Consider the following 15,867-nt stretch of genomic DNA (forward strand, 5'->3'; position numbering starts at 1 on the left):
GTGCACCGGGTTATCCAAGTCAAGAAGCGATACACAGTCCTGACACCGTCGAATGAAATTACATACAGTGAAAGCAATTCGTTATGGGAAAAATAAACAAAATCAGGCTTATTCCGGAGACACAGAACATAACGGCTAGCTAGCCTTCACTTCGAGGGGCATTCACTTCCAGCGGCGATTTTACATCACATAAAGAAGATTCGTGTCTGTCGAGCACGGTCAGCTTTGCACTTGACTAGGAGTTGATGAGAAGGTAGTTGAACATGAGAACTTACCCAGAGGGTGACTGCAGCTCAACTGCGGCTTTTGGGTATACTTGGACGAAAGCTCGTCCCGAATGCTGTTCAGCAGCTGGACATAGCTCTGCTGGGGATTCTTCCGCAAGGCAGCGATGAAAGCCCACGACATGGCGCCAGTGGCTTGGCCAGCGATCTGGGCGTCTTGACTCGTCTGATCGTCCTTACTACCAGACCACATGATAACGTCCGCAGGGCTGGTCTTGGTCTGCTTGTTGCGCTCGTACACTTCATCACCCTTGGTAGCCTTCTTGAGGAAACCCATGGCGGTGGACATCATGCCACCCATGTCGCCCCGCGCATACGCCGACACCACACCCAGGAGACCCTGGCCAGCTTCCTTGGCCAGATTGGGCTCCTTGAGCACACCAGAGGTGGAGTAGATATAGGGAAGGTCGAGGGCGGAGCCGGAGTGGCATGAATCGAAGATGGCCGTCAAGCGCACACCGGGGCGCAGCGACTGGACCATGATCCGGTGCATCTCATCATCGACAATGTGACCCGCGACTCGGAAATCGACAGGGTAGATCACTTCATCATACCCATCATCCTCATCACCATCAAGATCTGGTGTCTGACCGCCGTGGCCTGGAATAGACGTTCCATTAGCTTGAAGACATAAAAGTACTCAGTCTTCATTCTAGGTCACTCACCCGAGTAGTGGAAGAACAACGAGTCGTTGGGCTGCGCATCCTTGACTAGCCAGTGCATAGCGCGCAGGATATTCGCCTTGGTCGGCTGGCTCATGGGATTCTGCTGATCATCGGTGAGGAGGACCATGTCTTCGCGGGCATAACCGAAGTTCTGGTTCAGGTACGCTGACATGTTCTTGACGTCGTTGATACAACCGCGCAGCTGACCCTTCTGGCCAAAGTAGTTGATTCCGATCAGCAGCGCCTTGCGCTTACCAGTGCAGCGCGAGTACTGGAAGCTATACCCTTGCGGAGCACCGTTGCCGAAGGAGACTGGGGCAGTTGGAGGCGGGGGCGGGCGGCCACCACCAGACTGATGAACATAATTTCCTTTAAGATGTACAAGTCAATAATGGCCACAATCGAAAGAGCGGACCTTTGTCGCAAAATGCACCCAGAGGGATATTACGAACCTTGCTGGCGGCCGCCTTGGTACATGGGCGGACCATTGGGAGGCTGCTGGTATCCGGGCGGACCACTGGGAGGCTGTTGGTGTCTGGGTGGACCACTGGGAGGCTGTTGGTATCCGGGCGGAGGTCCCTGCTGAGAATTGGCAAGCGTTGTCAGTCCCTATACAAATCTCGTCATAAACCGACCACGAGACATACGTTATAACCGTGGGGTGGAGGGGGCGACCCGTAAGGCTGATGAGGCGGCTGCGGAGAATGACTGTATCCGTATGGGTTGGACTGTTGCGGCGGCGGCGCCTGCTGGTGGTAGGACTGGCCAGGGTAGCCACCATAAGACTGCTGTTGATGGTGCATGCCGCTGCGATACCGTAAAAGACTTTCGTTAGCAACTTTGACACGAACGAGCGGGGTCAAGCAAAGGGAAAACAAGAACGAAGCGCGTACGGGTACTGCTGCTGCTGTTGCTGCTGCGGGGGGTAAGATTGTTGCGGCGGGGGATACCCTGGGGCGCCCTGGTAGGGCGGGTAATAGGACATCACTGGGAGGTGGGAACCACGATCACTTTAGAAAAGAGCCAGGCGCGTGGGATGCGAAAGAAGAATTTGAAACAACGCGATCGAGGGAAGTTGAAAGTGCTTGGGTGTGGAGAAGGGTCGATCCGACGCCAAAACAGATCGGAAGACCGGGACGGATGCCCAAGCCCCGGACAGCACCGTACGTCCGTATACGACCACAACGATCATCATCAAAAGGGAGTTATGTATGGGAGAAGGTCATGATGGAGAATAAACAGAAGAATCCATAGAGCAACATAGAGCAATTCTTATACAATATTTTTCTCTCTTTGGAAGGCAGAAAATAGAATGCAGGGTTGAGGAAAGCCCAGAGAAGAGACTTTACTTACAAGAGCTTAACGAAACAACGATTCGACTCTTTTTGTAAAATAGTTTTCTGGTGCTGATTCTCTAGATTAATATAATCGCAACAATAGGGAGGAAAGAGAGAGCCAAAAAAATCAGTTCGTGCTGTCTGACTTTTATATCTGACATGCAGTTCTGCTGGCCATCGGCGCCCCCGAGATGTCCTGCAGCCTGAGAAGGGCCCACGCCCCGCCGAGCAAATCCGAGCGAGCATTGGGCTGAAGTCGAATGGTGATGGTAATTCGCTGCATGACCCTTCTAGTCTTGCGAGAACTCTTCTGGATTGGGCTGTTTGTGTATGAAATTCAACAGTGATGCACATCCATCTGTCATCTACAGTAGTAAGGATACTGGATTCGTTGGTAGGTCCTTTAGGAGGGGGGACACCAAAGCACTTGCCTTCAAAGAAACAGATCACATCACACATCCTGCACGAGATACGCTCAATACCGAGGTGGAACCCCCGATCTTGGCAGGCCCAAGTCTGTGGATGGGGATCGTGGAGAAGACCAGGGTAATCAATTACTTCGCTTGCAGTAAATCTGTGCTTCGACGGCTCATAGTCCCGTAGTGGATATGCTCTACATAGTTCTTTGTCTAGAGACAACGAGAGACTACACTGACAGCGTACTGGCAAGCAAAGATAGTAGTCCTATGACTGAATATGTACTTGCGGGAGACTATAATCAAAGGCCGAGTATGAGGATATCTACCACGCTGCTCTCGTCTATGACTTCCTTTCTTCTCCTCCATATCGCACAGCCTCTTCATCTTCTTCCTCATGGTCCAATAAACACCAGAGTACAGGCCCACTCGCTGGAGTCCCTGTAGCCGGGTTCAGGTCATTACAAAGACTCTCCATTCTTGTTTTTATTTTCCTTCCATTCTACAGAGGGCCAGGTGCCTCATCAGCTGAGTCATCTTCTCGTGGCATTAAGTCATTTATCCTCGACGAGGCATTCCACGGCCACGACCCCGGAGAGCCCGCTGGGCGGCACCGGGTGGGAGGCCGCGCGAGGGAGCGCCGGGTTGGGCAGACTCCTCGTTCTCTGTTGGTGAATGCGTTAGTCACGTACGACTTCCAAGGCGGAAAGATTGGGGGGGGAGGGAGGGGCAAGGGGTTGATAAGTCACTTACTGATCGTCTCGTCCACACTCAGAATCAGGCAAGCAGCCTCCACGGCGGCCTGGATGGCATTAACCTTGACCAAACTGGGCTCCCACACAAAGGCGGCCATGTTATCGCGGACACCTTCATTGTCAAAGTCCACACCAGCCCAGACATTGTTCTTGCGGTGCTCTACGCGCAACCGGTTGAGAATGTCTGTGGCGTCGAAACCAGCGTTGTCGCAAAGCTGGCGGGGAATGACCTCCAGGGCCTTGGCAAACGCCTTGACAACGGCCTGCTGCTTGTGGGGGACATTGCGGTCGGCATAGCCATGCAGGTAGCTAGACAGCTCCATCTCCGTGGCACCACCACCGGCAACAATGGTGGTGTTACGCAGAGCACGCTTGACGATCATGATAGCGTCGTGCAGACTGCGCTCCACCTCGGCAATGAACTGCTCGGCACCGCCACGCAGCACCAGGGTGCAGGTCTTAGCAGCGGGGCAGTCGGAGAATATGTTGAAGCGCTCTCCACCAATCTGGCGCTCCTCGAAGGTTCCGCAGGTACCGAGGTGGCGTTCCTGGATATCAGTGCAGGTTGACTGGGTTGCGGCACCGGTGGCCTGGCAGACACGGTCCATATCATCGGAAGCAACACGGCCAGCACAGAAGATGTCCCGGTCAGCAAAGTACCTATATCACCAAACGGATTCGTCAGTAAATATAACTTGGAGCAACTAGAACGTGAGAAGAAGATATCACGGAATACGCACTGGGTAGCAAGATCACCAATAGGCAGCTTGCTAAGCACAACCTTGGCACCAGTCTTGTAGATAGCCTCCAGCTTGTTAAAGATGATCTGCCACTCGGCATCGACAATGGCCTGGTACTCGGAGACTTGCTCCACGCGAACCTCCGCATTATCCTTCTCGCTCTTCAACTCCAGCTCGACGTTCAAGCACACAATCTTGGGGTCCTTGAAGTACTTGGGCTGCTGCTCGAAACCAGCATAGGAGAAGGTCTTCTTGAAAGCCACACCGTTGACGAAAAGGGTGTCCTGGAGGCCACCACCAGTAACCTTCTTCATGCCAATCAACTTTTCGTTCAGATCATCTTGATCCAGAGTGAGAACCGCATCCACAACAACTGTAAGAAAATCACACAATAGTCAGCCACCAAGCTCAAAAGGCCAAAGGGGTTCGAGGGGTTCCCTCACTCTTCGTAAAGAATTCCGAATTCCGCTTGATCAGTTTGCTGTTCATAGCGGTTGCCGCTAGCCGACGGAGGGTCTCAATCTTCTTCTCCTCGCTTCCTGCCGATTCAATCATGTCCACCGCAATCTCCTTAACCTTGTTCACAGCCATGGCGCCAGCTCTCCGGAGACCCTTGATGATGGTCTGCGAGCTCACACCCTGCTCGACGAGGTCACGAACCTCCTTGAGAATTTCACCGGCCAGAACGACGACGGAAGTTGTTCCATCACCGACTTCGGCGTCTTGGGATCGGGCGATGTCCGTAAGGATGCGGGCGGCGGGGTGCACAATATCGAGAAGCTGTTTGCCCAAGTTATATGTCAGGAACAAAGATTCGACAATGCCCATTCAAGGCCTGCTTTGGAAGACTCCATACCTTCATCACAGTAGCACCATCGTTGGTGATGGTCTGCTTGCCATTGCTGTCAACAAGCAGGAGGTCACCACCGTATGGGCCCAGAGTGCTCTTGACTGTAGACTGCACGGCAACACATGCGTTGATGTTGGAGATAACCTGACCCTTGCCCTGGGAAGCATCGGTGCCTGTACGTCCAAAGCGACAATGATTAGCCTGATCCAAGGTATCCCACCAAACTGCCCGACGGGGGGAATTGGAGCACACGGACCCTCCTTCAGCACGACAATCGTGGGTGTTTGGCCGTTGAAGGCCATGGCGTAATCGAGGCGAGGACCGCGACCGTTTGAGGAAGAGGATGAATTTCCAAAAGGAATGAATTTAGTCCTGGTCGGTACGGAGGAGTCGGAGGGGTTTCGCTGATCTTCGACGGCCAAAATTTCCCAGAGCTTCCATTCTCCCCTCAGAACCCCCCGAAAGCCCCAAAGGCGGTGACCAGCACGCAGTGTGCCCCCGATAGACTACTAGAGTACACACTAAAAGGAGGGACGCTTTCCCCCTATTTTTTTCTACCAAGATTTCTATTTGATCATTTTCGCGATTGGTTTATATTGGTAGTATGACAAGTATGGAGGAATTCAGAGAACATGAAAGCCCGAAATATGCAGAAAGTTTAGTCTCGACAAACATGCCTCTACATCCGTCACGGCATAGAAACAGTGGAATCCAGACTCAACGCCCGAAAACATCCCGAAATAGTAGAATAGGTGGAGAAAAATACAAATTTGAGACCAGCTCAAGTGAAGTCATAATTGCCGTCCGATGGACTGCCATATTCGTACTTGGCGAGCAGTTCGGCATCATGTTGTAAATCCTGGTGTGACGGGTGGTTCATCAACCCAAGCACCTCTTGTCGGAAGGGGTCAGAACCATCGTCTACCATCATCTGATAAGCATTGCTGGCAGTATGGTAACGCATAGCATCATCGAAGTTGGACATATTCATGTGTTGTGGCCCTGGTGCAAAAGCACCGGCCATGGCGTTCTGCTGCTGGTAGCGCCGTAGCTGTTGCTGCAGCTGCATAATCTGGGGGTCCAGAGGCATTGGGTTGAAGCTTGCCATGGGGTGAACGGTTCCAGGAACATTTGCCGGGACAGCGGGGTGCATGAACGGATTGTGGTTGGGGGGATTCGTCGGGTGCTTCGTCCATGGCCTGGGAGATATCGGTCGCCATACTGGTGTGAACACCAGATGTCTCTGTTTGTTCGTGGTCCATCGAGTCTTCTTCTTCTTCCATCTCGGGAGCTTCAACCGATGCGGAATTGTCCTCATCTTTTGTACCGGGAATCGGCGGCGCCTTGAGTGTCTCTTTGCACTGTGGGCAGTCTCGAATCACTCGATTCACAGTCTCCTTGATCCGTACCCAATGATACTTGACGGCAATCGCCGCAGTGGTCTTGTTAATTCCAGCATGTTGTTTTATGTGGACTTCCTTGGCAATCTCGTACTGCTGTTGCGGATCAGATACAACTTCCTTGTCCTTCAACATCAGCCTTTCGGGTTCGCCATCGTCTCCGCCAATCAGTTTGTAATGAGTAGCAGCGCTGCGGAGCCGACTCTTCTCGGCTCGATCAGCGCCCCGAGGGTATTTGGAGTGCTTCAAGTAATATCGAATCTTCTCAAAGCGGTCCTGTGAAACAGAGTCTTCGCCATCCAAGCTGAGGCCACGGCCGTAGATGATTGCATCAACAAACTCTCCGGGTTGGGATTTTAGCTGGCCTCCACCAGGGACTCGGCCAATCCGCTTGAAGCCTAATGAATCCCATAGGCGGCAGGAGGCAACATTGGTTTCATAGACCAAATTGAAAACAGCATATGTGTAGCCCTGCAGTGTTGCCTCATGTTAGACGAGATATGATCGTTGTTATGGCCCTGCAGGTCACTGGATGATACTTACTAGCCGGGGCGCCCACTCCAAGTATGCTTCGCCCATCAAGCGACCTACACCCTTGTTTCGAGCAGCATCTGTGACAATGAAAGTGCCGTTACAAACATGACTACTACGACCCGGGTAGTTGGGTCGAATATGGAAGCCACCGAGACAGATCTTAGTCCAGTTCGCACCGGCCCGGTCCATAGAATGAGTCTGCTCAACACTTTGGATATCGCCGAGCAGCATGACCACACCGAAGTTGGAGAACCAATACCGTCCAAATTGCGCCAATGGAATAGGTTCCGTCATGGCATAAGTATCTCCCTTTTCAATTTCCTTGTTAAATTGGTCGGAGAGATACTTCAGCAATGGTCGAGGAATATCGTCAGCAGAGGCAAACGGCATCAGCGTCGCAACCGTCACCCGGTCCCTCAGAGTGACTTGTCTTGGAGTCAACGCTAAAGGATACTCCAGCTGCTCGTGGCCCGTTGCAACGGGCTCAGCATCACCGTGGACTTCAGACATGTTGGTATAGTAGTCCGGCGGTGCTGATCACGGGACTATTTGCCATATTAGTCGGTGGTTCTCTCAACACTTTGGAACCACAGAAAGGGGGGTCCCCTGGAGAAGGGATTGCAGTCACCAGGAGCAGGTCATGTCTATCACAAGCACAAAGACCACTCCAGGGACTTGCTTTAGACGTCTCAGGGATTCTGGTCACTGACATTCTGTATTGCTTCTAGAAGCTCGTTGATCGCACTTCGAGGACCGCGTGAGTATTCTCGAGTCCGGAATAGCCGCAACGCAAGTTGCAGAAGCTGTGGTCCCCGCTGACTCATCTTTCAGCCTTGGAGCCTTATGGCATCAAGGCCACAGTATTTTCTGCCTGTATTCTCAGGCGCTGAATATCCTCAATCGGATTCCGATGAGGAGATCGTCGATAAACCCCACCTCAACCCTGCAGACTGATCTCTATGAGGGTGCGACGTGTCTTCTCCAGACCGTCCAGTGGAGCTAAAATCGGTCACCGATATTTGTTGGCCAACTTCAATTCGTCATTACGGGCCCGTACACCTACAGTGTAGGTCGAGGGGTTTATGGGAAAGGATGACGAAGTTGTCTAGTGCCTGAGGCTGCCGCCGAAAACCATCTGGCGGAGTGGCATCTCCTTGTGTAAAACTGAGCTTCCAATCGATTCATAAGTTGAACACGCCATTTCAACCATCATTTCCATCACACTTAGTATTTTACCTTCACAATGGCTGAAACCGAACGCCCGCAATACTATGAAAACACACTGACTCCGCTCCCAATCAATCCGGCGACCCTAATTGAAACTCTCCGAGAGCTTCGAGAGGCTGTTTACAATGGCGCAGAAATAGTCCATGCAAATGAGCCCATTCCGGACAAATGGAGTTCTGGCGGGATGTTTAAGCACTTTCCAGGTACCATATATCTATCATCCCTCCAATAAACCGCTGCGCATGCTTGCTTTTACAGCTGTTGAAACTTGATGCATGTTGGGACTGATTCATCGCTGTAGGCGTTGCCCTTGCTTTCTTGCGTCTCGACTACCAATCCTCGATCCTAGCCAATCAAAAAGCTGCATCTACGGAGTTCCGGCAGCATGCCCTCAAGCGGATTCCCTCAGGCTTACCTGATATGCCTTTACTCCCGTCGCGGCTATCACCCGCGGGGTCCTTTTCGCCTATAACTGCCGTGTCTCTGCACATTCTCTCGGCTGTGGCAGAGACTAACTGGGGAGTTGATTCTAAGCCCAGCCTCTCCCCAGAAATAATCACATGCCTTCAGGATGCTGTCAACCAGGCGCTGAAAAATGGATTTATCGTACCTCATGGCGAACATAGGATGGGCGGGGATGAGATGCTTTTCGGCCGTGCAGGGCTGTTGTGGCTTCTGTTGAATGCTCGCGTCCATCAATTCAGTGAAGAGACCCAGACAGCACTCGCTCCAGTACTTAATATGATCCCTGAATTGATCCGCGTTATCATCGAGGCCGGCCGCGAAGGTTCAAGGGACTTTATGCAGAAGCATGGAGAGAAGGACGCCCATCCTTTGATGTATGTCTGGATGGAAGGTCACTATGCCTTTGGCGCGTGAGTCTCGCTTGTTATACACGTAAATTTGGATCGACACGCTAATTTATAGCGGATGAACAGCGCCCACGGAATCAGTGAGTAAACTAAACTTGTTCCATTTTGACATATCTCCACTAACTATACTTACTTGCGACAGCTGGTATCCTCCCTATTCTCCTCTCTTGCAAACCAGAGGAAATATCGGATTTTATGCCTGAGATTGGAGAGACCATAACTGCGCTCTGCAAGTTGTGTACCGCGAATAATGGTCATCTCCCAATGGCACTCCCCTCTCGTGGCTCCAAGAGGCCCTCCGAACTGGTCCAGTTCTGCCACGGCAGCCCAGGAATTCTTCTACTCCTGGGGACAGCTTTGAGCAATGACGAGCTGACTCGGGCATACTGGCACCCCACATGGGACCAGACTTTGTACCAGGCCACTTGTCGCACTTGGGAGGAAGGTATACTTTCGAAGGGAGGCAGCCTATGTCACGGAATTTCCGGCAATGCATGGCCGTGGTTGCTACTTCATGATGCCTTCGAGTACCACTCAAATAGCATTGACGATGCACGACGCGAGTACTTCCAACGTACTCAGGAGTCTGCGGAACCCGATGGCAACTTCACCCAGAAGCTTACGCCGAACTTCTTTTTGTCCCGAGCACTCGCCTTTATGCTACATGCATTTGAAACTCGGCCCTATAAGACTTCACCTGGGACATCTGATCGCGATTACCGTACTCCTGATGATCCATATTCGCTGTTCGAGGGGCTAGCGGGTAATGTTTGTGCGTGGGCTGAAACTTGTGCGGTGATTCAGGCGAGGTTACGCAAAACGATGCTGAGTGAGGAGGGGGCTAGCGTGGACGGGGATAGCATGTTCCAGCAAGCGATGCGCTGTCGATTGGGCTTTCCGCTCATTGGAGGGGATGGGGCTCAGGGGATGCTCTAGATTAGCTTATTACTTTATAGCCTTGGAAATATAGAGGACTGATCGTGGTTGTTGTGATTTGAGGATCGTACAAGCACTACAAGCACTACAAGCACTACCTAGTATCTTCCATAGGGCGAGCACAATAGTGCGGGTATCGATAGGTGAAGTTGGTCCGTTGAAGCGTACTTCGTACCTGAATACTCGTCCTAGGTATACAGTGTTGATTTGCTAGGGCGCACCGCCGTCCTAAGGTATAATTTTTAAGGCAGGGGGGGGAGGGGAGTATTACTGCGCATGCACGACATCCGGGCGGTACACTCGTCTCTCCGTCCGAAATATATACTTCGTCCCGACGTTAGTGCCGCAACAGCAGGCTATACACAAGGCCTAACAAAGTTTTGGACATAGACGGCGTTAGCAAAGAGAGTACTTCTAGGTACACCATAGACAAATGTTAAACAAAAAAAATCTTTACTCCATGTGTTGCCCTCGGAGGGACAAAAGGAAAAACAAAAAGATTGCCCTCGTCCAGGTTCGAACTGGAGACCTTCGGATTACCACCCTGTTAAGGCAGGGTCGTCATAAGATCCATATGAGACCGACGTCATAACCAACTAGACCACGAAGGCTTAGATGAAATGCTTTTCTGAACTTTGACTAGATAGCCCTTTTGGCAGGTGCGACCCGCGACCCATCAACCGCACTTGCCTAATTTGTCCACTGCCTCTCACAGGTAAAACCGTCTGACGACACACAGAACATCCCGCGATTCCCTTTCGTCTGAATAAACGCAGGGGCGACAATTCATGGCAACGAAGATTCACATCCAGCATACTCTCAACGATAGCGGCCCCCATCTAGGCGGTAACCTATCCGGCTGCCACAAGACCACCTCAGCAGGCAAAAAAAAGCGGGCTCTCCGCCTTGTCAGCCTATTTCGGGGCAGCTTGGGGGCATGACTTCACCACCTTCTTGGTCCTGCCTTCCTCCAGTGATCCATGACTCTCCTGCCCTCGCCCCTCGCTCAGTCCACTTTGGGCGAGAAGTGCGCACTCTACTTGGACCACGTTAGCGACCACCTCCCCGTGTTCCTCCACTCCCTCCGCCCTCGACTGGACCCGTATTTGACATACTCGACCACCACCTTCCGATCGGTTGCGCAGGCGCTGCCATTCGACGTTGACGAACAGGCTACCGCTCTCGGTGCGGCGCTCCTGATCGGTCTCTTGACCGTGGTCGCGATGAGTTGGGGAAACCCCTTTAACAACTTCTGGCGCCGTTCGCCGAACTACGGTGCTGCCCCGCAGGTCCGCGAGGATGATTACAGCTACATCACACCAGGCTACATTGTTGACCCGCCATCTCAGCCTGCTCGATACGGCACGCAATATGAAGCGGGTTCTGCCGAGAATGAACCGGATATCATTTGTCTCAAGCATCGTGGCACCATCTACCCGCTCCATTTCCGTGCCTATGCCATCGATGATGGTCTCCTGACCGTGGGGGACCTACGCCATACGGCTGCTGCGAAGATGGGTGCCAGCAACCCGAACCAAATTCGGTTGCTGTACAAAGGGAACTTGCTAAAGGATGATGCTCGGACCTGCAAGGCTGAAGGGCTGAAGCAACATTCTCAGGTGCTTTGCGTTGTCTCCGAAGTTGGCTCCAACACGCCCAGTGATATGTCGGACTATGACAGTGCGCCTGCTCATGAGATCCCCGTTGCTCGTCCGGGGTCATCGTCATCTCTCGTCGATGGGGATGACGTGTCTGGACCCGCGAACCCCCCTGGCAAGAAGAAGAACAAGAAGAAAAAGAAGAAGGGAGGCAAACGCAGCGAAGAGAGACTTGCGCCCGAACCCTTGGGAGCTTCTTCCTCCTTGGCACCCCCGCGACCTACGTCGGCGGGTCGTTCAGCCGCCCCGTCTCCATCCCCGAGCATGAAGACATTGAAGACTCCACTGGAGCAGGTGAACGCATTGACCGAATACTTCCAGCGGGAGTTGCTCCCTCTCTGTGACGAATACCTGGCTGATCCACCCACTGACCCGAAGAAGCGGGAGTTTGAGTACCGCAAGTTGAGCGAGACGATCTTGGCGCAGGTGATGTTGAAGGCCGATGGGATCGAACCGGATGGAAACGAGACTGTCCGGAATGCACGCAAAGCTCTGATCAAGGAAGCCCAAGCGTCATTGAATCGGCTGGATCAGGTTGGGAAAACACAATCATAAGATTATCATGTACAATTTTGCTTTTTTTCTTCTCTCTCGCTTCTCCATCCTTGGACATTTTTTTTTTCTTCAAATCTCCGGGGGGGGAAATAGCATCTTTCTTACACATAGACTCTTTTGACTATTGAATTCCACACATTGGATGGATTCTCCCGCCAGCCTTGCACTTTACATTGTATGCATATTGACCCGCCGCCACGGGACCAGATTTTGTGATGTGTACACAAAATGTCACTGGGGGCGGGCTCAGTTATCCATTCCCACAATTCAATTGCCAGCACCGCAGTATCCGGGGATTAGGGTTTTCTGAGCAGTCCACCGCTTAGGCCTCGAACCAGCCCGTCAGACGGGAAGTCTGAAGTGACGATTGTATGATGATTGTATGATGATTGTATGAAAGGATGAAGGTGGGGGAGGAGGGCGAACCGGCCATATCTACTCCATAGATGTACTTGATCCTCTGTCCATGGTCCCCGAGTTTCTTGTGGTTCTCTTTAGCGGGATCTCTCTCGACGGGATCAGCATGGTTCAGGGGGTTCAGTCTCTCCCACGCACGGTCCAAGACCAGGCTCGTCTCAACCAAGTTGGATGAAAGGATATACATAACATCAATAAGGATGGGCATAGTTCCATTATTGTTTCAGGAGGCTGGCAGAATATTGTCTTGTACAGAGTCTTCTGTACAGCAGTGCATCCCATCAATAATTGCATTTGTACGGAGTAGATAGACACAGGACCAGAAAAGAAAAGCAAAGCTCACGGTCTAGGTCGTAAGAAGCCATGCTATTCCCAGTCGGGCGTTTTAGTTGGACTAGTTGGGGGTCACTAAGACGGGTCTTTCTTCACCCTGAGATTGTTCTTCATCTTCTTGGTTTACTTCTCCTCCCCCCCGTCCCTTCTGGTCCTGGCGCTGGTTCTTGGTTTTTTTTTTGGAGGCTGTCTTTGGCTGACTTGCTGTACGATCAACCTGGAGGATCAACCTTGAGCTTTCTCTTTTCCTTTTGCTCTTTCCCCCACTCCTTTTCCACCTTCCCCCCCCTCCTCCTCGTCGTCGCCAACCCACGATCTCCTCCTCACCTCCCCCTCCCCCTCGTGGTCCCTCTGAACCCGACTTCCAGATCGACCTGTCACTCGCTGGGACTATTTGGAAGGTCTGCCGCTATTGACCGTTGCCGAGGGCCGATCCGACTCGATTGGAGGCTTCCACGGATTTTGACTAGTGTGGTCCCTGGACTGACCCGTGGATCGCGACTGCACCTCCTCCCCCCAAAGACTGGAAACGAAACCCACGAACCGACCGAACCCTGCGCGCGCCCACTCCGGTCCTACGGCACGGTAACCTGCTGTCCGGTTCCACCTTCCACCCCCTGCAGTATTGACAATTTACTGCTTTCGGTCTCTTCCCAGTCTCCCCCCACTGCGGGCTTGTTTCCCCCCCCCCCTTACTATTGAAACCCTCCCGCCCCGAAAGAAAACCTCCCCTCGACCTTCTTGTCCATTCCCTGGTTCCCGCTAGTTTCCGTGACGGGCTTTCGCCTAGACATTGGCATGGATTGAGTGAGACGAGTGCCTTGCAACCCCGATCACACACCAGCCGAAGCAGACCCGGTTCTCTCATTACCGCGTTTGCTTTTGCTCCTCCGAAGCGGGCTCCAGCTGGACTGGCCTCTTGCACTGACTCTCTTGACACTCCCTCGTACACCCGGCTGGAATGGCGGGCGTAGCCACCGCGTATTCGACAGATGCCCTGCCCTCATCGGGAGGCGTGGAGAATGAGAAATGGGAGTTTGCAGTGCCGATCTCAACCGATGTACGTTTTCTTCCCCGTGGAATTTTCCCCCCTGCTGGTCGTTACGTCTGAAGTACACTCAATCGCTCGCGAATCACGCTGGCCCAGTAGTGGATGAAAGCACAAAGGACGGAAGAATGAGAAGGGCGTTTTATACTGACAACTATGCTATTTCCTCCCCGACAGGACCCCCAGCATTCCTCGCGAATCCGCAATTCCCACGATTCAAGCTCCGCTCGTGCGAGATCGATCAAGAACCGCAACTCCAATGGCTCGCGCAGCTCGTCCGTCTCCCGAACCGTGCAATCGCACGACCCGTCGTATCTAAACTCGAGCCGCGGACGCCGGGATCCCAGCCTCAATCGACATGGAAGTGACCTGGGCAGCACGAGAGACAGCTCTGGGCCGGAGTCAACTGCCCCCGGCGAGCCCGCAGAATCCCGGGATGGATATGGATGGCAACCTGAGGCAATCAGCGAGAACTGGATTCACCGAGACAAATTGGCGAAAATCGAGAGCCAGGAGCTGCAACAAGCTGCCATTCTCTTCAACCGACGGATGAGGGCAGAGAGCAAGTCGAGCGTAGGACGGGGTAGGAGCCACGATTCTCACCTAGGGGCTGCCAATGGCCCCGTTTCGGCGACTTCGCCCACTGCTGAACACTCTGAGCCCTGGCCTGAACTAAGGGAGGAGAACAAAAAGGAGTTCGGCCCAGACGCGGTCGAGGATGAGGAACGGAAACACTGGGATCTCCGCCGACCCGAGGAGATTGCTGCGGATGAAGCTGCAGCAAGCCTGTACAGCATCCCCGGTCTTCGGAAGAGCTCTTCGCGAATACCCATTTCGACCGCTAGTCCCGTACCGATCATGCCGGGCCGCGACTCTCGCGGACCCCGAAGCCGTGCGGCAACCGATGAACGCGACGACGATGAATTTGGCCGAGGCCGCAGAGCTAGCGAGCCCACCACGATTGAGCCGGAGGCTTCGACTCCTTCGCCGGGAAGCCGTCCAGGAAGTCGTGGGTTTAACACCACCCAAAATACACCGGCGAAGAAGACTCCAGGCAAGGTGACTGGCTCTGCGGGCTCTGCCACCCGAAAGACCTCTGCTCCACCGACGAACAGAAAGACTTCCACTGCAAGGTCACGCGCTGTCTCTGGAAATGCCACGCAGCGTCCCGTCACCCGCGGTGGAGAGGCCCGACCCCCAACGGCCATCAACCGGCCAGAGGGTGATCCACCATGGTTGGCGACGATGTACAAGCCTGACCCTCGGCTGCCACCAGACCAGCAGATGCTCCCCACACTTGCCCGGAAGATGCAGCAAGAGCAATGGGAGAAGGAAGGTCGTGCTCCTACCACCTATGACCGGAACTTTGCACCTCTTGCCGTCCACCCAGACGATGCGCCCCCGGTTCCGCAGAAGACGGAGGAGCCAGTGGTAAACGAAAAGCCGGAGGAAAAAGTAGAGGAGCCGCCGAGACCGATCAAGAGCCCAGAACCGCCACGACCGAACACGAGTACTGGCTACAGCACCATGCCCAAGGTGCAGGACACCCCGCCAATGGGCCTGACGCCCAATCCCAATTGGAACCCGCCCGTGGTGACTGCACGGGAGCCACCGAAGAAGGACAAGGGGTGTGGATGTTGCATTGTGATGTGATGGACATGCATTATCTTCGACTGGCCCTCTTCACGGCCCACGCTCACGCCTTCTATTGCTGGGCACTACTCATGTCCTCATCTGCCCTCTCCACCAAGAACTTTTGGATACTCGCCCACGTACCCTGACTCCCAAGCCGACTACTTGGATTTCTTTTTTTTTTTTTTTTCCCATTCTCTGTCCATTT

The 15,867-nt window shown here is 53.2% G+C and overlaps 6 protein-coding genes across 6 annotated transcripts; 3 read left to right on the plus strand and 3 right to left on the minus strand.

Annotated features, from left to right (window-relative positions):
* Nucleotides 1-180: 180 nt before the first annotated feature.
* On the minus strand, nucleotides 181-1,934 carry N7458_007929 (caspase family protein; the record flags this gene model as incomplete). Its single annotated transcript, XM_056911311.1, has 6 exons — nucleotides 181-206; nucleotides 276-884; nucleotides 950-1,318; nucleotides 1,402-1,531; nucleotides 1,597-1,756; nucleotides 1,843-1,934. 6 exons carry the CDS (start codon nucleotides 1,932-1,934, stop codon nucleotides 181-183), a joined length of 1,386 nt encoding a protein of 461 aa, XP_056764137.1.
* A 1,326-nt stretch (nucleotides 1,935-3,260) lies between these two features.
* On the minus strand, nucleotides 3,261-5,349 carry N7458_007930 (chaperonin-containing T-complex subunit CCT7; the record flags this gene model as incomplete). Its single annotated transcript, XM_056911312.1, has 6 exons — nucleotides 3,261-3,367; nucleotides 3,456-4,117; nucleotides 4,198-4,570; nucleotides 4,641-4,977; nucleotides 5,054-5,220; nucleotides 5,304-5,349. 6 exons carry the CDS (start codon nucleotides 5,347-5,349, stop codon nucleotides 3,261-3,263), a joined length of 1,692 nt encoding a protein of 563 aa, XP_056764138.1.
* Nucleotides 5,350-5,828: 479 nt separating this feature from the next.
* Nucleotides 5,829-7,491, minus strand: N7458_007931 (putative histone acetyltransferase Spt10; the record flags this gene model as incomplete). Its single annotated transcript, XM_056911313.1, is given in 3 exon segments — nucleotides 5,829-6,268; nucleotides 6,282-6,918; nucleotides 6,991-7,491. The coding sequence occupies 3 exon segments, from the start codon at nucleotides 7,489-7,491 to the stop codon at nucleotides 5,829-5,831; spliced, it is 1,578 nt and encodes a 525-aa protein (XP_056764139.1).
* Nucleotides 7,492-8,224: 733 nt separating this feature from the next.
* On the plus strand, nucleotides 8,225-10,016 carry N7458_007932 (lanthionine synthetase C family protein; the record flags this gene model as incomplete). The annotated part of the gene is made up of 4 exons (XM_056911314.1): nucleotides 8,225-8,411; nucleotides 8,510-9,083; nucleotides 9,147-9,160; nucleotides 9,223-10,016. The coding sequence occupies 4 exons, from the start codon at nucleotides 8,225-8,227 to the stop codon at nucleotides 10,014-10,016; spliced, it is 1,569 nt and encodes a 522-aa protein (XP_056764140.1).
* A 980-nt stretch (nucleotides 10,017-10,996) lies between these two features.
* Nucleotides 10,997-12,229, plus strand: N7458_007933 (BAG family molecular chaperone regulator; the record flags this gene model as incomplete). Its single annotated transcript, XM_056911315.1, has 1 exon — nucleotides 10,997-12,229. One exon carries the CDS (start codon nucleotides 10,997-10,999, stop codon nucleotides 12,227-12,229), a length of 1,233 nt encoding a protein of 410 aa, XP_056764141.1.
* Nucleotides 12,230-13,940: 1,711 nt separating this feature from the next.
* N7458_007934 (uncharacterized protein) lies at nucleotides 13,941-15,680 on the plus strand (the record flags this gene model as incomplete). The annotated part of the gene is made up of 2 exons (XM_056911316.1): nucleotides 13,941-14,039; nucleotides 14,205-15,680. 2 exons carry the CDS (start codon nucleotides 13,941-13,943, stop codon nucleotides 15,678-15,680), a joined length of 1,575 nt encoding a protein of 524 aa, XP_056764142.1.
* Nucleotides 15,681-15,867: the final 187 nt, after the last annotated feature.

This window comes from Penicillium daleae (genome assembly GCF_028827525.1).
Source record: "Penicillium daleae strain IBT 16125 chromosome Unknown utg000007l_segment0_segment0, whole genome shotgun sequence".
Taxonomy (NCBI): Eukaryota; Fungi; Ascomycota; class Eurotiomycetes; order Eurotiales; family Aspergillaceae; genus Penicillium; species Penicillium daleae.